Source organism: Melozone crissalis, unplaced genomic scaffold (genome assembly GCF_028551555.1).
Source record: "Melozone crissalis strain CALT ecotype California unplaced genomic scaffold, PUWL_Pcris_2 ptg000042l_1, whole genome shotgun sequence".
Lineage (NCBI taxonomy): Eukaryota > Metazoa > Chordata > Aves > Passeriformes > Passerellidae > Melozone > Melozone crissalis.
In genome coordinates this window covers 4,875,799-4,901,495 of record NW_026535820.1, presented here as the reverse complement: position 1 = coordinate 4,901,495, position 25,697 = coordinate 4,875,799, and the positions used below count along the sequence as shown (strand labels likewise).

Sequence of the window (25,697 nt, the reverse complement as noted above, 5' to 3'; positions counted from 1 at the left end):
TTTTCCTACATAAATGTGTATCAAATACTTTAATTTTCAAGTCCTATAAGAAAAAAAATCTTATTAATAATCAAAACAATTTCTCATATAAATGAAATCAGATAAGAGTCAGTCTTTTATTCCCAAATATTTTCCTACAAACTAAGTGTAACTGATTATACCCAACTTTACTGGACGTGTAATCAGTGGTTACTATGGCAGTCTAACATATTAACTCTCCAAGAAAGGAAGAGCTTATTGATTAAAAACTCTTTTTGATTTAAAGTATTAGTCTATTACATGGATCATTTCACAGCTGGCTTGAATTTATCTTGGTTTTGATGCAGCAATTAATTCTGCTCAGAATTAAGGGAACAGAAAGATGTAGTCAGTCATTTCTGTAGTGTCTGGTTACAGTGTATTTGATTGAAGAGGTAAGGCTTAAATACAACTCTTTTAGCAGTGAATTCCTAGAATTCTTCAAGGCCAAGTGACTTAAAATAAAAAAAAAATCACTGGTTTTTTTTCCTAGCAAAGTAAAAAGTATTGTTTCCAGTTACAATATATAGCATTTATAATTTCGTGACTGTAAATAATCAGGTTCACATAATTAATCATTTTGCCTCAGAGCTCTGTTAGTCAGGATAGTTACTTTGCACACCACACTGAGATAAAAAATAGTAAAAACAGGGAAGAGAGCCTTTCAGTTGCATTTAACTTTTACCAGTTACACTCTGAATACAATCACATAACTATCCCATATTAATAGATCATGTCTGAATCCTCATCCTGAAAAATCAATGGGCACATCTTGAACACTGACAGCTTTTTGGCTATTTTTTCCCCTGTCTATCTCAGGACTTTTGAACTGTATGCCTTTTAAAGCTGTATCACAGGCACTGCTGTGTACTGCTTTATACCTGCATATAGAAACAAATAATACAGCATTAGAAAAAAATAGGATTTTTTCATTAGCTATGGGTTAAAAGTTCAAATATGAGCTTTAGATCATATTTAGTTACAGATAGTAACTCAGATAGTTACAGATCAGTAACTCAAACACTGTGTGTTTACACATATTCTGATTATGGTAATAGCATTATCAAAGGAAGGTATTTGGGCAATGATGTCTACTTTTTTCCTTTTGGTACTTCTAACACAGTGACTCACTAACAGTACTGTGGAAGCTCTAAAAGCATCCGAATCTTTACTGGCCTGGTCTCACACCTCTTAGGTCCTACTTTCTGGTGGGGAGAAATTCTACCAACAGTAGGTGATGACTGATTTAGGAACCACTAAGGCAAATCTGACATATCCAAGTCTTTGCAACTGGATGGGATACATCCCAAGGGGTTGGAAGTGAATTTGAGGAGGTATAGCTGCTACGAAGGAATTAGTGGTTGCAGTGCTGTCCTCCAAACTGTGGCAGCTCTTCTTGCTAGATGAGGGCACAGTGACTGTGTTTTCACCTCAGCTTTATTAAAGCAGCTGCTTTCAACTTTTCAGAGAGGGGAGTGTGCCTATATAATGTGAGACAGGGTACAGGAAGGCAAATATTGAAAGAGTGTTTATATTATTGCAGTAAATTAGATTATTGGAACTGACTTCAACAGAATTATACTGAAATGACAGAATTTATTTATATATTCCTATTCAAGCAGCAGTCTTTATTTAAACCTCAAATTACTTTTTCCAACTCCCATGTAGTTATGTATTTTAAAAACCTAAAACCACAGCATTACTTCTTTAACAATTTTCTAATTAGATTCACATTTTTGTTATTAAAAGGATATTTATAATTTTGTCAGTTACACAATAAAAAATGTGCAATGCTAATACAGCAGACCAAAAATGTTATGAAGTTTTGAGGTTTTATCTCAACATTACTCTAAAAGTACTGACAACAAAGATTTAAGGATGGGGAAAAAATAAATACTGCACACTGAATGTTTCATTTATCTAGTAACTATTAGGGTGAGCATGTAGACCTGAAAAATAGATAGGCAAAGATCTGAGTTTGCTTTTTGTTTATCATCCTAAAATAGTATTTAATTCCTGATACAGTCTTGATGGACCGAGTTACAAGACACAACTCACACTAACATCACTAAGTGTCCCCTCTCATTCTGCATTCTATTTAAAATGTTACTGACTTATGGTTGGATTCAATGATCTTCCAACCTAAAGCATTCTAAATATTCATGTATTTTATGCAGAAGGCTTCAGACAGTCTGAGTTTCAATGTTCTTGAGAGCCTCTGACAGCCTGCAGCCCCAGATGTGCCCTGGTAAGTTGCTGACAAGTCACATGTGCCATTTGGTCTTCTAAACGTCCAGGAACAGCCCCTATCTCCTGGCAGAGGGAGCAGACTATTGCAAGCAAACGTGCTGCTGCCAGATTGCCCAGCAAGAACGTGCCTGTGCTCTATCTGGCCAGCCAGACATGTAGGAGTATCACAGTCTAGCTGGCAATCTGCTCACCAGCTAACATGCTCTGTGTCTGCTTTGAAAGAATGTACTCTTCTCAAGGGCACAGGGGGTCTGTGCACGTGTTCTGCCAGCACAGTTTAGATCCTTACTCCTCCTCAGCCTTGGGCACAGGGAACTGGAGTGGGGCACAGGAAAAAGGGATGCCCTTTGTCACTGCCTTTAGGACACTGGATGACATGGCACTGCTAAGTACTACAGTTTTAGCATATAGTAGACCTACTTTTTCTTGGTTTTTAAAAATTATCACTACTGAAAGAAGTTTAGGCAGAAGACAATGCCATTGTTTGTGTCTTGTAAGTTTGTGAAGACAGTTATATTTTTGCTTCTGAACAGAGTATGAACGATCATGGGGAGAATCATCCAGCACCATATTCAGCAAGGCTGTAAATATGGATGCCAAAAATACCACTAGGCTGCAGATTACCGTAATATTAATTACGTCTCTGCAAAAGTATTTACACTCACTTTAACAGGTAGTGCATATTCTCCACAAAAAAAAAAAAAAAAAAAAAAAAAAAAAGAAAAAAAGAAAAAAAGGGGGAACCAACCACTAAAACTGGCTGAATTGCCTGCTGAGACTTTACATGGGCTACAGTAACCAGAAACTTCTAATACCTGACCTTCATTCAAATGGCTCTGCTTCAGCAATCCTATTTAATTTCAGAACTTCACTTTATCTCTTTATCCTTACACTTTATCTAGCATTGTGGTGACTCCTTTCATATCCTATGTCATGGCTGAATAATTCAACAGCAAGTAAATTCCTTACATTTCTCTTCCACAGCCCTCAGCACTAAATGCTGATTGGTGCTTTGTAGACCTCACTAAGAAATGTTTACATTTTTCCTTCAACACCATCACTAAGGAAAGGCAGTGAGAGGGCAGAGAGAAAAGGCACTCTCTGTCTGTTCTAAGCATGCTCTCAGCACTGGCAAAGTGCTCCAGCTGCTATCTCGAAGTATTTAATGCACCTAATTCTGAATACATTTGGAGTGCTTGCAAGCTCTTTGCTGCTAAAACCAACTCGAGGGTGCACAGCTAAAACTGCCCTGGTTTATATCTTAAATCTGTATTTCTCCTTCTCCTGCAGCTAAGACTGAGGATATTTTTTTTATTTTTGAATTTTCAGATGTTGGCTGAAATTGATATTCAGTAAGCAAACAAGAATCAGGTCACCCAGAGGTAACATATTTCCCCACCTCTCTCTCAAATAAGAGAGCTCCATTCTGTAATGCAAAGTGTATGATTGCAAAGCTTATGTTTTGGGTGTACATCATTTCCATTATCAGTCTCAGTATCATTTCGCCCCAGAAACCTGTCATATAATAGGCTGTAATGATTCTATTTATTATGATGCTAGCTAGATTAATAAAAACAAAAACCCAGTACACATGCAGAACATGCACATTCCTACCTGTTATCAAATATACACTATTCTGTGTAGATTTCAGACCACACACATCACTGCAACTCAGGGCATTGATAAATATTTAATTAATTAAATGCAATGTTCATACAAGCATCTGCCTAAGAAGAGGGAGAACTAACACTGTTCACTGCAAGTTCCTTCCTTTTGGACTAGAACTTGAAATATTCATGATGTGCATGGTGGCAGCAGAGTGGCTTATGATTAGTTGGCACAATCCTGTGTATTTATTACATGCTGACTGTATAATTTAAAGATATTTCCACATTGCTAATCCCATAACATACAATGGAGGGACAAAAGGTGACTTTCCCACCACATTCTGAATTGCTACAAATACCTACCACAATATTTAATTCCATGAGTAAGGCAATCTGGGCAGAAACTGCTGGTTACAGATTAAGTTTACAACATCAAAATTTCAACAACTTCTCTACTCAGGGAACATTAATAATGGTGTATCCCATTGGAAGGTATTAGGTATCTTCAAAATAGTTAAGTGATTTGGTTTCGTTTAATTACTTCCTGCCAATATCCATAATTTTCTCTGAATGTTCAAAACTAACTTAAAATTCAATATAAAATTGCTATTGCTTTCATATCATCAAAAAGGAAAGATTAATGACATATTTTAGTAATCTAGTAATAAGTGGCTTTTTTCATTGTTCAAGCTACATGCAATCCTCAGTGGATCTTAGATGTATGTTAGAAAGGTATTTAATGCCTATTTTTCAGTTGCCAAGGTCAAACATCACCTAGCATGTATATGGAAAGAGGAAACATCTGTTGGAATAATTTATTTGACTAACACAGGATTAAGACCCACTAATTTCTTTGGTCTGATACTGAATTTCAATTAAACAATACAGGTATTTGTTCAGTTTGAAAAAAATTCCTTCCTTTACTTGTGAGCACATTCATGTATATCCATGATTAGTGGATCTGGCAAAGGAATACTATGATTTGTCATTTTTTCATATCTGCATTGGCTCTGAGAATGAATATTTCTATTTTTTGAGGTTTTGAGGTTTTTCCCAATATATGTTCTAAAGAATTCACAAAACTTTAAAACTTTGGCTTCTATGAAATTCCTCTACTAACAAGATCAGAATACATCTCAGGATCAGTGACTAGATGTGAAATTGTAAGGTACAGTAACCTTCAGCATCCAGGATAAAAGTCCCATTTAGAAGTTTTTAGAAAATATTAAATGCATGTAATGTGACTGCAGTTTCTTCAAACCTTTCTGTGAAATCAGGCTAAAATCTTCTATATTAACAGTTAAAAAATCAATTAAATTGTTTAATTTACAAATGTAAATTAATTAAAATATAGACATTTTATTTCAATCAAGTATGGAAGGTGCTCTCTTTGCCTTTCTAGGGTCAAAAGGGATTTCAACAGAGCCATGATTGTATTCCAGATTTTTAATACTGGGAAAATATTTGCCAAGCACAGCTCAGCTTGTTACCATTGTAAAGCAGAATCAGAATGCTTTGCCTCAAAGGGAATAGCAGAAAGTCTTACAGGAGAAAAGACATTGTGCATACATGTTCCATTCTTTTTTAGGACTAAGGGGAATGGTAAATGCAAAGCACAGTTTTACTCAGCTTGGCCCAAAAGACAGGATGCTAATAGAGATGGCATGCAAGCTGACAGAACACTGAGCATGTGGACAAACACATCTTACAATAGAATTTTAAAACCCCAACATTTATATGGCATGAGTATTAGTCTGTATCCCTCCAAATTTCAGAAGCCTGTACTATTCACTAGAAAATAATAGTGTACTATTATAGAAGTACTAACAATATTATTTTTTATAATAATGAGTACATTGTTTCTGCACTTCTTGTTTTTAACTGCTCCACTGCTTTGTGCCTTCTGAGAAAGAAAAAAGTTCAATAACGGGTACGTATCTGACAAATTCAATTTCTCCAGAAATACATCCAGAATATATCCATTGCCTGTGATGAACAAAAATTATTATTTGAAAGAGAGGAGCTTTGTGGTTTGCAATTCTTCTTCCCTTCTCAACAGAAAGGCAACTATTTTTAATCAGAACAAATAATCAGAATAAACAAAACTCATAGAATGGAAAGTGGTAAGGTGTCAAAAATAAAATAACATTAAATATTGCTCAGTTAAATTGTCAAACATACTAATAAATTCTAACTTGAATGTAAAATAGAATACTACATTTACTAATTTAATTACAAAAAAATGCCCATGTCAGTTGCATGAATTTATTTATTTTATTGACAGCATTGTAATAAATGATGTGGGTTTTTTTGTTGGCTAGTTCAGCTGATAAGTAATAAAACTGTCATGTTAAAATAGCATTGAAAATCTGGAAGGAGTGATATTAGGTCCCAAATACTTGACTATACTATTGCCACAGGTGAAACTGGAGCATGGCTGTTAGAAGTAAGCTGTAATGATTAAAACTGATTGTTTCTCCTTCTCCAGATAATTCTGTCCACAGCATCACCCTTCACCAATGGTTCTCACACGTCAACTTACTTCTGAGAGTTAACTTCAACATTATTTTACCCTTGTGGAAAATGATTACAATTAAATGCATATGACAGAAACTAGTAACCCTAAAGTTACTGCTATTAGCTAGTCCATTGATTTGTAACCAGAAACCGAAATCTACTATCCTGTCTTTCAAAGAAATAAAGACAATAAATATAGCATGGTTAAAAAAAATATTTCAGACGAGCAATAACCAACATAACTAAAAGGAAGTTGCTTGAGAAACACACCTGAGTTTTCGTCTGACTTCTTCTTTCACGGATTCTTGGCGGAGGTTTTCTTTCACCTTTCTGCTTGTGAGCCAAATCTAAAAAATCTGGTTTTTCTTTTTTTTCTTTCACAGGGCGACTGGGGTGAAGAGGAATTGTGAAATAAGGTACTTCAAAGTCAGCTGCAGAAAACAAACAAAAAAAAGGATTAATTCAATATCCCAAGTGAAACCATATATATTCAGTGTGATTGATCACAGGTTCCAATATATCTCATTATAGAAAACAATGTAATGAACCTTAAGGTATAATACCTCAGATTTGATAACTGAGAATGGAAAACTTTGAATGGAGTTATAGAAAGTGCTGCAAACACTGATGAAGGTGAATATTAAAACAGGTATTCCCATTCAGGTAGAGTTATTTGAAAGGGAGTAAATTCAATTAGCACCTCCTTATATCAGTAGTTATTCAGAAGACCATTTCAGAACCATTGCCTTTTACATATGGCTTCCAAACAATGAGCAGACTCCAAATATTTTAGGGCTGGTGCTGGCATGCAGAGCACCAGCCTTCATGTCTTCAAAAATAACATATTAATTTATATTCTGAAAGCAACAGTGTAAATGTCCCCAATGTTATTTTATAAATGTGGTAATTCAAACAATTTTGAATACTTTCAAGTTTAATGCTTGTATCCAAGTCCTGCAAGATAGCAAGACATGCTGTTAAGTCATTTATGTTTTAATCTGCAGCCAACTCTGTAACAACCACCACTTTTAAAAAAACATCAAAGTTTATTTCAGGTTTTGCTTGAGTTTCAAAACTAATTTGTTTTCCCACTTGAAGAACAGGTTGCCTTTTAACCTCAAAAAGGGTTTAAGGCTTTTTTACCTCCCAGACATTTTTTTTTCCAAGTTAAAAACTTGGACTTCTGCTAGACATATATCTTGCAAAGGCCTTTAAAGGACTGACAATATTCAGAAATCAAATAAGTATAAGCAAATAGATTTTAAAAGTCTGATATATTTTATGCATTTCATGCATTCTAGAATGCCCAGCATTTTAAAAATATGGATGTAAATGTGAATATTTACACAATCAAAATGCACTAGCTGCCCCTTTCCATAATTCTTGGTGGTTTGGATGTGAGGAAAAAAACCCTGTATATAAACTAGTGCTAAAATTAAATTTTATATTTAAAAAGCTCCATTTCTACTCAAGTCTTTTGGACTCATCACTGGTACAAGTGTCTTATAAACAATTCTTAGTATATTTATTTTTAGCAGTAATTTTATGATTTCTGTAAGTTTTAAATAAGCATGAAGTAATTGATTTGTTTGCTTACAAGATTCTACTTTGGCTGCCTGTTCATCAGTCTTTCTTTCATTGCTTTTTTGCCTGGCAGCTCTGGAGGCTTTCCAATTCATTAAGAAACGTCTTTCCATTTCTTGAATTTCTTTCCCATCCAGGGATTCTGCAAAAGAGAACATTTTCTGTGATATAAAGTGAACTAAAGGATCATACAAAGTTGTAGGTAATGTGTGTTTGTTCTATATTAATTCTCTTCAAGTCTTTTTTCCTTTTTCTAACATTTTGGTAAAGAAAAAAATACCCAATAAATTTGATATTCATATTCAAGCTGCAAGAGAGTTAACATGTCTTAATTACAAAAAAAAAAAAAAATCTACAGTTTTATAAATTTCAAGGGAAATATACATATTTCACATTTGGTTAACATGCAAGACTTTCTATAACATTCTGCAGAAAAGTTATGCTCTTACACAGGGTATAGATAGATGCAGAAATCCAGGTGGAGAGGGAAACTGCACATCTTAGCAATCAAGGAATTCTACTGGTCATGGAGACAGTCCCACAGATTTGCCTCTCTGAGATTAACTTTACTCACTTAGGTGCCATAAACCTTATGCTCTATGATTCATTTGTTGCATCTGCATGTTTGAGTCAGCCCAAATGAAATACCTCATGTGGCCACAAATTTAGGTTGCATTAGAACTGTCCTAAGGCACTGTTATTTTCATTGTGCAGAAAGGTTTTTCTTTTTCAAAATGGACAATATTTTGTGCTATGAGAAAAACCAAGTTCTGTCATTATAACTTTAAAAATAATCACCATCTTTATCCAAAAAAAAGGAAAAAGAAGCAGATTTTTTTAAACTTATTTCTACAGTATAAATATTTAGATACAGAAGAATCAGCTTCTTCCTTTCATGCTAAGATTTTATGCAAAATAATAATAAAAACTGCACCATAAGTGTTAAGATTAACAAATACACTCACAACATAAGTGTGAACTGCTTATAAGTTTAAGGATTAATGTTATATGACAAATTCAAACACAGTAAGGTGGGATCTGCATAACTGGCACTGTACAACAAAAACACTTTAGCAACTACTACAAATTGATAAGGAAATAGATAAAACTGATCTTTGAAAATCAGTTTCACATCTGGAATATTAACACAAAAAACTGTCTTGTAACAATCTCACCAACCATCTATTATAAAATAAATTATTACTATGACTAATACCAAAAGCTAAGCAAGATGGCTTGTGAAGCTGATTACATAAGCCATTTTAGCTTTCTACATAAATTAAAAGTTCATGATTTGACATAAATATCTATAGCAGTAACTGTGCTATGCAGAGTGCTACTCAAGAACAATTAATGTTTCAGTTGTTTCCTAAAAGACTGGGGGTTATGGGTGGGCTACTGATTGAATTTTTTACCTAAAGTCAGTGACTGTACTATAATCCTATCCTTGTACTTTGGTTTTTGGCAGATGGGGTTTCCTGTAAGATCTATTCTGCGTAGCTTTGTCCACTTTTTTAATACACCCTCCAAATCCTGCAATTGGAACAACAACAGAACATTGTGATTATGTTTCCCCCTCCAGAGTAAAATTCAACAGTAATGTGATTTGTTCAGCCAGGCCCAAATCCCGCACACAGAAATAGCTTCAATTCACATGTATTATGTACATTAAGAATGTGCATTTTCAAACAGAGTGGTCCACAGCATCCTCTGAATGTATCAAAATTGCACTGAAGAAACAGTGATGTTGGAAGATGCTGCATTTTTAGGGATACAGTAATGCCAGCTATGGAAAACTACCACTTCAATCCCACTGATAAGCGCCCAAAGCCTAGGAACTAGCAATGAAAAAATTCGTATTATACACAATGTCTGTTAGTGCATCCCCAAAGTCTAAAAGAGCCCTTAAGAGTATCATTGTGTGGAAGAATAAATACCTTATACAGATAAAGTACAGACTAAAAAAAAAAAAGCTATAAATCATGCAATCCACAGTGCACTGCCTCTCTCTTTTTATATATGTAGAACTGTATTTTACAGGAGAAACAGTAATCCCCCCCTTACCTAACTGTGGGTGGTCAGTTACAGTATTGGCCTACAAAGTGAAATTAGTGAAACATACCTTTCTCCATCTCTGTTTCTGTCTGCTTACCCAGGGGCAGTATGACCTAGATGAAACTACTCTGTCTTTCAAATATAATAAATCCAAGTTGAAAACATGCAGACTTTATCAGATTGGTCCTTTCTACTAGACACCTTACTTTCTGAAATACTTTCCAAAATTCCATTTAACTTTCACTCTTGACAGGTTTTCCTTGTATGTGTGAAAAGCTTAAGAGCGATTCAAGACAATAGGTATAAACAGGAGAGAGGATTTATGTTTTGCTGTTGTAATAATTTGGAAAATTCTACTGATCATGCTGTGATGGATTCTAAACTGCAGAGGGTGTAAAACTTTGTAGCTTGCTGCCCACCATGAAATCTCTAGCAATGTAGATATCTCTTAGCTCCCTCAAATTTAGAAACTTGCTTGGCTAACACAAGCAGGGAGAATTCTGCTTTTGCTGGCTCATCTCCCATGGTAGAAAATCCTCCTGGAAATATTCTATCAGTTATATAATCCATGTTTAGAAAAATCATGTGGAAGAGAAAGTGGCAGCACAGCCTCATACCTCCAAACCCTATAATTTTCATCTATCTATGGTGATGGTGATATAATCTGTTGTTATTCAGTGATAAAAATGTATTTTTATAAAACTGGAGAGCAAAAGTCTGGTTCTGTGAGGATCAAGACTGATAAAACAATGAAAGAAACTCTGAGGACTAGTCCACATGAAGAAATGTTAATAATTTTTGTAATGTTATTCAGCAAAGTATGTATCAGGATAGCAACGTGATAACCCCCACAGTTTAGGCGCTAACACTTAATCACAAACTAAATTTAGGGGCAAAATATTTTAGGCTAGACTTACTAAAAAAAAAACATTTAGCAAGTATATTTATTTACCCTTACCTAAGCATTCAGATACTGTCATTGAAGTCTATAATGTGTTCTAGATTTCATTAGAAAGAATTTTTCCAAGTAATAGTTTTGCAATACAAAGTTGTCTATGACTGAAACAAAATGTATACAGTTTAACTTTGATGAATGTATACAGAGTCCCGTAGATTTTTGTTAGCTGTTACTTACTTGATAAATGACCCTGAACATGCTTACTCCAGTGTGTGTTTATCTAAGAGCACACTAATCCTGTGCTGAAATATGATTACCCTTTCGATACGCTCTAGTTGTTCATTGCCTTCCTGTCTCTAATAAAGTGCTTTCACTTCCCAGCCTTTCAATAAGCTGTACTAAAGGGACCAGACACTCTTGTGGGCAGGCTCCGTTTGATAAATGATCATGTCATGCTATCACTTTGAGGGCTGCTACAAAATACTGACGAGCAAATTATATTCCATCGGGGAGGGTGGGGAGGGGGAAGGGCAAGTGCCTGAGTAGGCAGCTGTAGTGCTGGCAGTAACTTTCTTACCAATTAACAGTGGCCATTTAAGAATTGCTATTTGACCAGTATGCTCCAGTTTTTATTGGAAATGTCTAATCCAACTGCCCCAGCCACATCTACAGACAGCCATTTGTCACCAGTTTGATTACCTGTCATAATCTATTTGAGAAAATCTATAATTTCTCTCTTGTTCCTGACTCAATTCTAAAGCGAATGAATTCATCTTTTGTGATATCTCTTGTCATAATCAATACTGGGCAGAGGTTGAATAAATTAAAGACTTGGGAAATACAGATTTTTCCAGGAATTTCTAGCTATATTTTTCTCTATCTATCCAAAGACTCGCACAACTCATAATATTTCCAAAACTAATGAACTTAAGAAATAAATTATATTCTGGCTTTTTCTAAAAAGGAATAGTTGTGGGGTTTTTTTTAATGGACATAGTGTTTTAAAAAATTTCTTTAATTCCAACCCAAGTACACTGCAGTCTAGAAGACCTTGTGATCCTGACTAAAGCAAACCAGAACCTCAATATGATGAATAAATGAAGTAGCTAGCAATGGAAAACAAATAAAAAACACTTCTATTAAAATCAATTATATTTTTGATAACTGACCTGAGACTTTTTGTATGTGGTAGCTAGTCATAGTTATTTTGCATGAATTCAGAAAAATTACTTGATTTTCATATGTCTACTGTTCAGACTGAATTATATAAACTTCAGTCAAGTGAAACAAGGTCATATGCCTTGATGTCTGTTAATTATGCTAACAAAGCCCTGTATTAGCCACGATCTTAAATGCTTGAATTTATTGAATTTATTAGTCCTAATTTTTAACTATGCTGAAATCAAAGTGGCATAGGTAAGAAATCAAAGGAATATGGGTTTTCATAATAAAGTGAAAAAACTGAAATTTTAAAATATAAAATAATTCTACTAAGTACACAAAAGTGAGAAAAGTCTACATAAGATTGTATTTCATGATTTCTTATGCCCTTCATATCTTCCTCTTTCTCAAAGATTCCATGTTGTTCCTGCAGTTCACCAGACCTGCTCCTCTACAGCTTCTCTCCCCACCAGGTGAAGCACAGCAGGGTACAGAGCTCTCTGACACTTCCCTGCCACGATCTCTGATCAATGCCAGACATTCCTGGGGAAGTTCTTGATGGCAGTGATGGCAAAGCAAGAAAGGGAAAACAGGGGATATAGTGCTTTTGGCATGAAAAAGAGGTATACATCAGAGTTTTGATAACAGAGGGGCAAGAGGGAGGAGAAGGGAGGCAGCTCGTGTGGGAATGAAGGAGCCTTTGCTGCATGTAACAAGTTCAGCCAGCAGAACCAATTAAATGTATAGAACTGTATGCCCCTAAAATCCTTGCAGCTTTCACAGCTGTAGAATAATGTATGCTGTGAAATCATGAAATTCAGGGATGCAAAAAATATTGAAATATACTCAAAACTTCCCTCAGCTATTTCTTTGAACAGTCAGTGGCTGTATAAGATTGTTCTCCTGCTAGATGTCCACTGTGAGCTAAACCCTTATACAGAGTTAAAACTGACTTTGTAAAAAATACTTTTCATAGCTTACTGCTTTTTTGAACAGTTTGGTTTTTATTCATCTAAGAATTTATATTAGTGATATGTAGAGACTATCAAAATGCAGTCCCTTAAAACTCAGTAATTGTAGCTGGAAAGTTGAATATCCACCTGCATTACAATGTATATTAAACACATTTGATATGTTCTTTAATTTTACATATCTGCAAAGATATGAATAGAAACACTTTCCCTGTTCCATATATTTCAAAACTTGGAGATTGTTTAGAAAACACACAGAACAGTCACTTTCAAAATATACTGGAGCTTAGTACAAGTGTAAGTGATAGCAAACTCAAATGCTAATTGTATAATTTTTCAACAGTTGTGACTATATAGAAATCTTCAGGTCTAACTGGTTTGGGTAAATGTAATTCTGGTTTTCCTGATGATTAAATAATGAAATTTAATAAAGAATAAATAACATATACACAGTTACTGAATAATGCAGTCATTTTGTCCTCTCCTTATTCTGTTTCAGAGGATAGTAGTGGTTTTTCCTCTAAGATACTGAAAATGCTGCCTCATTCTTAAAATTAATTGGTTCTTTGGCTATGATAATTTTCTTTAAAATCATCACAACAGAAGTATATTTTATTTATAAGAAAGAAAGAGCCAATATAATTTTTTTTTGTAATACGTTTTATTCAGAAATTGATTCCTTTAAAAAAGGGAAGATCTGGGGAGATTGCCTATTTGAAAAAAGCTTTTTGCTATTTGGATGTAACCAACATATTCAATGTGAATTTAATTACTCAGCAAAAGCCTACATGAATTGTATTTTGATGTAAATTCAGTCACAACTGCCAGCCAGGACTTCAAATACAAAGCATTATTAGTTCTGTAGTAAAAAAGAAGGGCATAATTCAACATTTTTTAATATCATAGTGTAAAAAAATGAAGAGTCCAAGTAGAGTAAATTCATCTAGATAACTGATAGGTTATGCATACAAAATACTGCAATCTCCTCTTTAGTAAAGAGAATTGCCAAATTCTCTCAACAATCTGTTAAAAATATGTTGTGTTCTCAGAAGTAATAAGAATATTTTTTTAATAACTACTAAGCAATGAAAGTTAAGTTTACTAAGGAAATAAAATGATTATGCAAACCAGAAATGAAAGAGTTTATTTCAATCAAGACTTTGTCTTGTGATTTGGGATACTATTTAATCCAATCATTTCAGTATTAATTAATAAAATTATAAATTTTTACATCCCAGGTAAATGCTTCTCCATTTTTACTCTCAGTAATATTTTTATATGAGAAAAGAGAGCATGCTTGACAAGCCAGATTTAGTAACTGCAGAAGTAAAATTTGTTTATATGTACATATTTAGTGATAAGGATGAACATGGCTAATTCCTGAACACCCATACTTAAAATAACAAATATTTACTTTAATACCTTCATATGTTTAAGTTGATTGTCGACTGCTTTAAGATAAGAAAGATTTTCCAAAACTGCCAGTTCTTCTAATTCATCAATGTTGTTATTGCTGATATTCAATACAGACAAAGATTTCTGAAGGAAGAAAAGCAGAAAAATATTTTTTTCATGCCATGCATGAGTCAAGTTGTAAATTATTACAGAAAATTATCTTAAAAGATGAACAAACATATGAAGAAGAAACATGCAAACACCACCTCCACACACCATACAGATTGTTTTATGGTGGTGTTCCACCTTGTCCTAAAATGTAATTTATTTTGGTTTTGAAGTGAAACCAAAGTAAGATTGTTTCTCAATTATTTCAGAAATTCTTAGTAAATACAGAATTTTTAGGTTTCTGTAAACACCTTCAAATTCTTTACAGAGCTCTGCAAGTGTTACAAAGTCTACTTTTGAAGTATGAAACATACATTGAAACTGACTGCATTTTTTAGAATCATAGAATGGTTTGGGTTGGAAGGGACCTTAAAGATCATTTAGTTCCAGCCCCCTGCCATGAGCAGGGACACCTTCCCCTGGAGCAGGTTGTTCAGAGCTCCATCCAACTTGGCCTTGAACGCTTCCAGGGATGGGGCATCCACAGCTTCTCTGTGCAATCTGTTCCAGTGCCTCACCTCAGTCACAAGCAGAGAATTTCTTCCTAATAGGGAATCTAAATGTGCCCTTGCTCAGCTTCAGGCCATTATCCTGTGTCCTCTCACAACACACCCTTGTAAAAAGTGCCTCTCCAGCTTTCTTATAAGTCCCTTTAGGTACTGGAATGCTGATATAAGGTGTCCTTGGAACCTTCTCTTCTCCAGGCTGAACAAGCCCAACTCTCTCAGCCTGTCTTTATAAGAGAGATGCTCCAGCCCTCTGATCCTGTCTGTGTCCTCTCTGGACTTGCTGCAGCAGGTCCATGTTCTTAGACTGTGGGCCCCAAGAGTGCATCTGAACCGCAGAGCTGAAGCCCATATGTGCTACTCACATGGTCTCATTTAACAGCTGGACTACACTGCTTTTCTCTCAGGCCTGATCCTACAAACCTCTTGGTATCCATACCTCTGATCCTTACCCCTTCTCTGAAACAGTACTGAGCCACATACTGCACTTTGCAATATAATATAACAATAATATAACAATAGTTACAGAGATCTTTACATTTTAGAAAAAATCTAATTGTGTTTTAATTGTTTGTCCTGGGAAATACTAATGTAGTTTCACATAAAAGGAAAAAGTTTATATCTGTAGAAAATGACAAGGACTCCTAATCCAGTGAGTTTAGAATTATACAAGAAGTAAGATTTACCATGATTTGGAAAAATCTCTATTTCAGCAGTTTATACAGGAAAACTAAGCCCATTCAAAAATTTGATCAAGACCTACACTGCAGATGGAAATTACCAGTATCATCCTCAGAAACACAGTTCATAAACCTAATCTTCTCAGTCAGATTCATGACATTGTCATCATCCAAACATTTGCCTGTGGTACACACAGAGCTATACACCCTCATGATTTTACCTCTTGTATCTCTGACACCATTAAAAGAGCCAGAAACAGATTAGGAAGTAAAAAGCAATGCCTTAAAAAGGCTCCAAACACTTAACACTTAAAGGATAAAATAAAACATTTTTACATTTAGCCTCCACAAAAGATGTTGCATCATCAAGAATGCAAAATTGTTTCATAGAAAACAAAACAAAACAAAACAAAACAAAAAAACAAACCAAAAAACCAAACCAACACATCAAAAGGCCATAAAAGCCACAAAGAACAAAATCTAGACCAGGCTGCTGAAAAACATGGAAGAAGTTATTATACATCATTATTATCCTGGGAAGATTACAGCTGTAAAACTTTCCTTTACTTTGATAATTTCTCCAATATAGAAGGAACAAAGTACAAATGCTCTCACAGTAATGACTCATCTCTATTAAAGAAAAACAGCAATGCATGTCTTGGATTACATAATCTCAAAACAGGAAAAAAATAGAGCTAGCTCAAATATTTATGATATACATGTGAACAAAAGAACTCACTTTTTAGTGAGTTTTTCATCTTCACAAAAAGAGGCTTATCAAGCCCTGACTACAGTACGGGAGATGCAGCAAGAGGAATTTTTATAGTACAGAACTACATCCATTAGCAAATAAATCCTACTTTTTAACCTTTTCAACTATATGTTTTATGGGCAATTAACATGTTGAAAGACAACTTCAAAGAGATTTCCTGAACTCTTGACATAACACAACATAGAAGAACTGCAGAACTAAAACTGGATGCTTTTGATTGTGTTGTTCTTAATATCCAGGAAGAAAAATCTGTTTGTGCCCTTTTTTTCCATTCAATTTTTCTACAGAAATACAAATGGCAATAAATAAACAACTATACCAATCAAATCACTGAAATATCAACAAACTAATTCACTACAAATGAAACAGACTAAGAAAATTAAGTCATAAATTCCAACCTCCTTTTTAAATAATTCACATTCTGTTGGTACAGGGCATCCACATACTTCCTTATTTCCTCTCTCTCTCTTGATTCTCATTTTCATTCTTCATAAAGAAAAAAAGATGAAGTAGAATTTCGGGGACACCTTTTAAGAGAATTAGGGTGGAAGTCTCTTGGTAGAATTTCAAATAATGCCACCAGTTGGCAAAGGAGGAAAAAACAGAATGATCAACTCCTAACAATTTCTCCTAAAAATACTGATCTCCTGAAAAGTGGCTCATTGTAATTCTCAAAATATACTTACTGCCAGGGAGTTAAGAGATACTGGATCAAACAGAAGCTTTTCACCAGGAGGGAGATGTTGACTTTCAATATGTAGCTCCCTCAGTTCTCCTACTTTATCCAAACCCTCCACTACAGCGATATAGTTGCCTCCTAAATACCTACAGAACAGAACAAAAAATAGATTTAATATCCTTTGAAAGTAAGAGCAAACACAAGGCTTCGATATATAGAGAAAAATATTTTCCAAGCATTATTGAATAATACTTGGAAATTATGATAGCTACAGTAAATAACCTAGCATACAAGTAGAATATACACTTAACTGATTCAAGCAGTTTTTTTGCAGTTTTATCTACTGCTATTATTATTATTACTAGACTGAAAAAATAAAATCATCTAAATACAAATATATGTCAAGATGATATTCCTTTTATCACAGAACATCTCATAAAAAATATAAGCAATTACTTCTATTTGAAAAGCAAAATTTAAGAGCTGAAAGGACTTTAATGGCTACATAATTTAAACAATTTAAGTGTCATAACTATTCTTTTTACTAGTAAAATAAATACATTCTTTTCAACTTACAGTTTTTCAAGTTTTTTCAGTGGTGAGAGATTTTCTATACTGGAAATACGATTGTTCTGAAGGTAAAGGTGTGTTATGTTTGAAGCAAAGTCCAAGTTCTGGATTTGGTTGATTTGGTTATCATATAAATACAGAACTCTCAGATTTCTACAGAAAGAGAGGTCACCCTGAAATAAACAATAACATGCTACTTAACATTCAGTCACTGCCTGCTTCTGGAAGCTATTGATTGTTCTTATATTTAAGTTCTGATGCATGATTTATAAATTTTCACCTTTAGTAAACATTTCTTAAAACTATTTTTCCTAGAAAACTAGAGTTATTATATATTGTCAGTTATCTACAGATTAAAAACTGAAATCTGTCATTACCATTTTGCCCTACAGAATCTGAGGACTACAGACATTACCAGCAAATACTCCACATCCAGTGTGACTTCATTCCCTTCCCTGTCTTCATCATGGATCTCAGAAAAGCACAATTTTTTGTGTAGTTGTCTCCATTAAACTGCACTGATGTAACTGGAAACCAGTTCTTGGCAAAGAATTATTGGTTTTTACAAAACCTTGCACTTCAATATGTTTTAATATGTTTCTGAACTCAAATTTACACTCAAATGTTGAGTTTCTTGAACATTTTCCTATGAAACAACTAAAAGACCACTCTCCATGAAGGTTTCTGGAAAACTTTGCTGTGGCAGCTGATGAAGCAGACCCCATCAGATGGACAGATCAAATTATTAACTTGCTATGGGTGTGCATAGGAGTGGGCTGAATAAACCTGTTTGTTTGCAGCATCTGTTCACACAGAACAAACAATTTCTTCTTAAATGAAATCACACTTTTAGAGCAGAAATTGAAATTCACCACATTCAACAATGCAGTTGTTCAGGCCTCAGCAGTTTCAAAACTTACTCAGTATCTTGAGGGGATCTGAATTAACTCAGAACTTTTGAAACCTGTATATATTTCCTATTATTAAACTCAGAGGAAGGAGGACTGGGTTAGGTTTGCAGGTTTAGTCTTTGAAAATGAAAAGCTCATGGATTATTTTTAAAATGAGTAAGCCCCAGGGAGCAATTAAAAAAAAAAGAAGTATATTTTTAAACTGGCTAATTTGAAAAAGCCACTACACCAGTCCTAATTTGTTAACCTCACTCGGGTTATTTCCTGTTCCTGAACTCTCCTTTCTTTTCTCAGACTTCCTCTGAAATTTAAGGAATAAATCACAGATAGATTGAAAAGATTATGCTGTGAGTTTACAAATTTGTAAAACTTGGCTTTCCATGTTTGTCTCTCCAACAATGAACACCTCATCTTAACAGTAACTACAAAACATTAGAGTAGCCAGTTTAAAAGGAATAATACAAAATAAATCTTACAATTGAATCTATATTTTTATCTGATAAATTCAGATGAGTTAATTTTTGCACATATTGTCCAAAATCCTCTTCACTACGGTTCTTGTGACCAGCATTTTTAGCAATTAGGTCCATTGTTAGTCGAACCATGGTTCTGTAATAGGTCAAGCTGCTCTACTGCTTCTTTTAATACTGTATTCCACGTGCTCTTCTAAGTAGTAGTAAAGAATGCCTTTAAAACAAAAAGGGAAATGTTGTGTTACTTGTATCCAGATCTTCAACAAAGCTTTCATGTGTACTTCAAATCTGACATAACCTCACCAACACTCATTTCATTTACAGTGATACTATGTTGCCTATAAAATCCTACCCCTTTATTGCTGATATTTCATCAAGTTTTTGGTGTATTAATAAATATTTAAAGCATTTTTTCTATTTGATTTGTTGATTCAGTTTGCTTAAGAATATTGTATCTTAGTTTTTTGTCTTTTTCATACAGAAATATGAGCACAATACTCCACAGCAGGTATAATTCTCACACATAGTAGCTAGTTAATGGAAGTTCATAATCTGATTGTAAATTAGAAAATACAGGAGACTCTAACAGGTTTTACAGGCTGTGAGAGGTGGCATTAAGCTACAGGACTCCTTATATATCTGCACAGCATTTTTGTCATGCACAAAACTGTGAGTTTTTCCCACTAAGTCATATTATAGAGGCTCTCACAATACCAACTTTTTTTTCCAAACTCTGGCTCATATAAGTGAGCTTATAAATGACAGAATGGGGGGGAGAGACAAGAAGGCCAGCAGCTAATATTGAACGGGATGCATAAATGATCTGGGGATAAAGATACCCTAATGGATATAACTTAATGTATCAGAATAGAAAGGCCACCTGTTTAGCCAGTGTGAAAACGCCAATCACTTGTTTTTAAAATTATAAAAGTTTAATAGTAATAAAATAGTTATAAAAAAAGTAATATAATTAGAGTAATAATAATTTGGACAATTTGAATTAGGACAATATGAGACAATAGAAACAAAGAGTTACAGACGTCCGGGTACCTTTTTCTGGGCAGCACAAACCCGAAAAAGGAACCCTGTTAACAAAGGATTAACCCTTAAAAACAATAGCCTGTTGCATATCCATACACTTCATACATGATGCATAAATTCCATTCAAATAGAGGATTCTGTCTGGTCATGGTCAACTTCTTCCTCTGAATCCTAACAGCACCTTTGAGGCGGGAAAAAGTTTGTTTCTTCTGATAAGAGGGCAATAAATTCTTTTTCTCTGAAAAATTTAGGTGTCCTGTGGCTGCTTTTCGCTGCAAGTCCTTACTTTTAAAAAAAGTATCCTACATAGCATAGTTTCTATTTTAACTTTTTTTTATAACCCAAAACTATATTTAACACACTACTTAAGAGAATTAATGCAGCATTACTTTCTAACACAACACATATAATATTCATTTTATATTTGCGAAAAGCCAATCATAAAATATGCGTTTTTCACAGCCAGTAAATATACCAATGTATATTATGTATTATAGCTTGTGCACAAAAGCCCTACGTTAGTGTGTCAGAACAACTGAGCAAAAAGCATCCCAGTGCTAAACCTCGCACAGAGAATCCTCCCTGCCAGCATTTCAATTTGGAGAAGCTGAAGAAAAGCCAAGATCGAGGCTGTGAAGGCAGAGTAAACTTCTTTTCTTAGTAAACAAATCTGAGGCTCAGTAGCTCTCCTTTATCCATACCGGATTTGCTTTTTACTTTTATTTTAAAAAGTGGGGATGAAGAAGAGCTGAAAAGACATTGTGGGTTGCCTGTTTTTCTACTGTGAGTTTCTTGCTTTTTATTTAAAAAACACCTTTCAGAGCCGCTTCTCAGACGTTTTTCCAAACCCAGCAGAATAAGCGAGGGGCAGCCGGGCAGGTCTCCCCTCCCTCGGTCCCCCAGCTCCTTCCTACCTACAGCCGCGCGATTTCACAGCGCCCTCCCCGTCCCGCGGCCCCGCCACCCAGCGCCTCCCTGCACGGCGGGTGGGAAGGCGGCTCTGACGGTGGGCTCGGGCTGAGACCCGCTCCAGGCTCCTTCCCGGTAGGAAGCGCCCCCGGCCCGGCTCCGGCTCCGGCTCCGCTCTGCCCTCAGCTCCCGGCCCGCGCGCGCCGCCCGCCCCTGGTTGCCGCGGCAACCGCACGCCAGCGGCCGAGGGGCGGGGCGCTCGCTACCGGCTGCGGCGCGCGCCCCGCGGACCAATCAGCGCCGAGGAAAGAGAGAGAAGGGGCGGGGTCTTTTGGCACACGCGGCTTGGCGCGGTCCGGCCGCGCTGGCGGCCATGTCGGGGGAGTCGGAGAATATCCTAGCGAGGGTCGTCGGGTCCTGCTCCTGCACGGGGCACCCCAAAAGTTACACCTTCTGCCTGTGAAAAATGCATATTTTATGATTGGCTTTTCGCAAATATTAAAATGGATATTATATGTTTTGTGTTAGAAAGTTATGCTGTATTAATTCGCTTAAGTAGTGTGTTAAATATAGTTTTAGGTTGTAACAAAATGTTGTAATGTGTGCTAGAAATAATTCATGCTATAAAATATTGTATTTTATAAAGATCGTGAAATCCAAATGAGTCTCTGACCTCAAGCAGCCTGAGAGGCAGATGTCTATTCAAACTCCGAAATTCCTGGAGTCAGCCAGATAACGATTGGCATTTAGCTCATTAATAGACACACCCAACGTGATGATCACCGGTATCCTGAGTCATCGGAAACTACCTAAGAGCGATCATCGATCATTGTCCTGTTGATAACATCGATCAAGATATCCAAAGTGCCAGGAACATACATGTGAATACTCGTCTTCCCGGGATTCAATCAACTGGCTATCAACCAGGAGACAGCCTTTGTCCAGCCCTGCACAGTGAAAGAACCAACTATGAATATGCAGAATTACAAAAGAAACTTGGACTCCTTCGCCTGGGGCACAATAAACTGTATAAAACATCCCCGCTAGAAGCGGCTCTTGTGAATAAGGGGGGATTCAATGCGGTAGAGGTCAGATCCAGGTTCACCCAGCGCCATTCCGGGGCTCGACGCTCTGTCTTTGGCTGTGGTGGTTTTGAGGACTGTATTTTGGTTGTGGAAAAAGATAAATAAATCTTTTCGCATTTTTGATAATTTGTCTTTCGATTGATCATTTATAACAATGTTAAAATAGAAACTATGCTATGTAGGATACTTTTTTTCCTAAAGAAAGGACTTGCAGTGAGATAGCAGTCACAGGACACCTAAATCTTTCAGAGAAAGAGAATTTATTCCTCCATTATCAGAGGAACGAACTTCTCCCCCCCTCGCTCAGGCAGAATGACACCGTTAGGATTCAGAGGAAGAAGTTGACTATGACCAGGCAGAATCCTTTATTTGAATGGAATTAATGCATCATGTATGAGATGTATGAATATGCAACAGGTTATTGTTTTTAAGGGTTAATCCTCTGTTAACAGGTGTCCTTTTTGGGGCTTATGCTGCACAGAAAAAGATACCCGGACGTCTGTAACTCTTTGTTTCTATTGTCTCATATTGTCCTAATTCAAATTGTCCAAGTTATTATTACTCTAATTGTATTACTATTTTTATAACCATTTTATTACTATTAAACTTTTATAATTTTAAAAACAAGTGATTGGCATTTTCACATGCCTGAGTGCATTGCTTTGATGCTTCTCGAACTCTTATTACCCTTGGTGTTGTGACCACTTCCCGAGAGAGCCTGTTCCAGGGCCCAACCACCCTCTGGCTGGAAAACCTTTTCCTGATAACCAACCTAATCCTCTTCTGACACAACTTCGGGCCATTCCCTGGAGTCCTGTCACTGGATGCCATAGAGAAGACATCAGTGCATGACCTTGCACTTTCCCTCATGAGGAAACTGTGAAGTGCAATGAGGTCTCCCCTCAGTGTCCTACAAGCTGAACAGAAAAGGTGACCTCAGCCACTGCTTGTACAGCTTCCTCACTCTCCAGGCCCTTCTCAATCCTCCATCCATGCCCTCCTTTGGACCCTCTGAAACAGCTTCATGCCATTTTTATACTGTTGTACCCAAAACTGCACACAGGACTGTTGCAAAATGTGGATTATGTAAAAACTTTTTAAAGAATGTTATTTCATGTTGATTTTGTATACCTTCAAGTCCAATCAACAAGGCAGGTTTAACTTGTGAAACAGCAGCTAACAAGCAAACTCTAAGTAATATCTGTGATATCTATGATATCTAGAAGAACAAATTATTTGTTTGTAGAATTACCTTGTTAAAGTTTAGGGCTTGACATGCTTCAATGATCTGAGACCAAGGGGGAGGTTAACAAAGCTTGGGAAAAAGGATCCCGACTGATACTGGACACAAAGAATGCAGAATTTGTGACCCACAAAGACATCTGGTAGAACTCTGAAGATAAGGGAATAACTAATAAAGTCAACTCAGCAACTGTGCTGAAATCAGCTCCAACTGAGTGAAAGGTAATTCCAGCAGGGGGAGATCTGCAACTTCCAACTCAGAGACCACTGACCCAAAAGAAGAGAAAGATTGGGCACGTGGACTAATTAGCATAAGAAGCAAGAGAATTGTTGGCCAGTAGTAGAATATGAATTCATAAGGAAACTATGTAACTATTAGCCAATGAAAACTAATTCCTTTATCTGCTAAACTGTATAAATTGTAAAATGTTTTGGTAGTTCGTGTGCTTAATTTGCAGAATTCCACCAGGCACCCAGGCTTGTGCAATTTTGAAGTAAATAATCAATGTCCCTCTGAAGTGTGTTATTGGCTTGTTGCACACCGAGTAATAAATACAATTTTTGTGGACAACAGCACTCAATGTGAGGCCACCCCAGTGCAGAGCAGAGCAGAGCAGGACAATCCCCTCCCTTGCCTGATGCCCTCCAGGACATGGTTGGCCCTCCTGGCTGCCAGGGCACTGCTGGCTCACATTCAGCTTTCTTCAGCCAGGATCCCCAGGTCCCTTGCTGTGGCATTGCCTTCCAGCCTCTCATTCCCAGTCTGTACGTGCATCCAGGGTAGTCCATCCCAGGTGTAGAATCCAGAACTGCCCTTGTTAAACTCCCTGCTGTTGGTGATTGCCCAGGTCTCTAATTTGTCCCAGAAGAAATCTTTGAAATCTGTTAATGCAAATGGACTTTGAACAACATCCCCCACACTGCCCACCCCTACAGAGAGCTCTTTCTTTTATTAATGTCTTAATGAGGCTATGTATTTTTAATTCTTGTTAACCAGCAGTTTTTCTGTTTGGTGTTGCCTCTTCTTCCTCCATGCCAGGCTTTTTTTGTGAGCATAGACTACTGGCAAAACCAAGATCATATGGTTCCTTCTCCTCCTGCTTGAATTGGAGAAGTTAATAGTTTTATAAATGAAATGAATACTGTATTTGACAGCAAAGCTCTACCAAAAACCATATTAGAATATGTTTAATTATTTTTTTTATGGTGAAACATTATTCCAATTTAGGTTGGTTGGTTGTTGGTTTTGTTTTGTTTAATGAATTATATCACACTTTTTAGTGTGATAATTAGTTGCTGATGACACAAAAGTGGGAGGAGTGGCTGATACTCCAGTGGGTTGTGCTGCCATGAGGAAGGACTTCAACAGGCTGGAGAAATGAGCCAAGGGGAGGCTAAAAAAGTTCACTAAGGGAAAGTGCAAAGCCTGGCCCATGGGGAGGAACAGCCCCAGGCACAGCAAAGACCAGCTGGAAAGCAGCTTGGCAGAAAATGACACGGAGGTCCTCGTGGACACCAGACTGTCCAGTGTAGCAGCAAGGAAAGCAAATGGTATCCTGGGCTGCCATAGAGGAATATTGCCAATTGTGGAAGAAGATCCTGCCCTTTTTATTCAGCAGTGCTGAGGCCACACCTGGAGTGCCAGTGTCTGGCTCTGAGCTCCTCAGTACAAGAGAGACAGGGACATACCAGAGAGAGACCAGCTGAGGACTGTAAAGATGACTGAACCATCTCTCTTTTAAGGAGTAGTTGAGAGGGCTGGGACTGTCCAGTCTGAAGAAGGTTCAGGGTGTTTGCTTCCAATGAAACTGAGATTATGACTTAATTTCTTTTATAAGAAAAATGACACAAAATGTTGTTAGGAACAGACATGTTTTATTGTGTAAAATATGTCTGAAATAACTTGGTCCAATTAATTTCAATTTGGGTTTTATGTTTTCAAAGGTAGAAAATATAAGATTCTCAAAAACATGGAGCAGAGCAAATAAGGGAATGTGGGTTGTGGGAAGTGTCACTCCTTCCTGCTTTGGAGGTTCTTTACACTGTTGTCTGTTCTAGCATGGGCATCCCACAGAGTCAAAGCCTCCTTCAGGCACATCCAGAGGTGTCTGTCTGCTCCACCACAGAATTCCATGGGCTGCAAGGCCACATCGTGACTCACCATGGTCTTCACTAAGAACTGCAGGGGAATCTGTGCCCTGGTGC

At 36.4% G+C, this 25,697-nt stretch overlaps 2 protein-coding genes across 2 annotated transcripts in view; one reads left to right on the top strand and one right to left on the bottom strand.

Annotated features, from left to right (window-relative positions):
* MCMDC2 (minichromosome maintenance domain containing 2) overlaps positions 1–25,697 on the top strand; it is a 161,766-nt gene that overhangs the window by 28,929 nt on the left and 107,140 nt on the right. The window lies entirely within an intron of this gene.
* Positions 894–19,390, bottom strand: PPP1R42 (protein phosphatase 1 regulatory subunit 42). The gene is made up of 8 exons (XM_054285102.1): positions 19,219–19,390; positions 17,838–18,004; positions 17,269–17,407; positions 14,484–14,600; positions 9,392–9,509; positions 7,990–8,118; positions 6,663–6,823; positions 894–899 (listed from the first exon to the last, which is right to left on the bottom strand). Exons 1-8 carry the CDS (start codon positions 19,345–19,347, stop codon positions 894–896), a joined length of 966 nt encoding a protein of 321 aa, XP_054141077.1. The 5' UTR covers positions 19,348–19,390.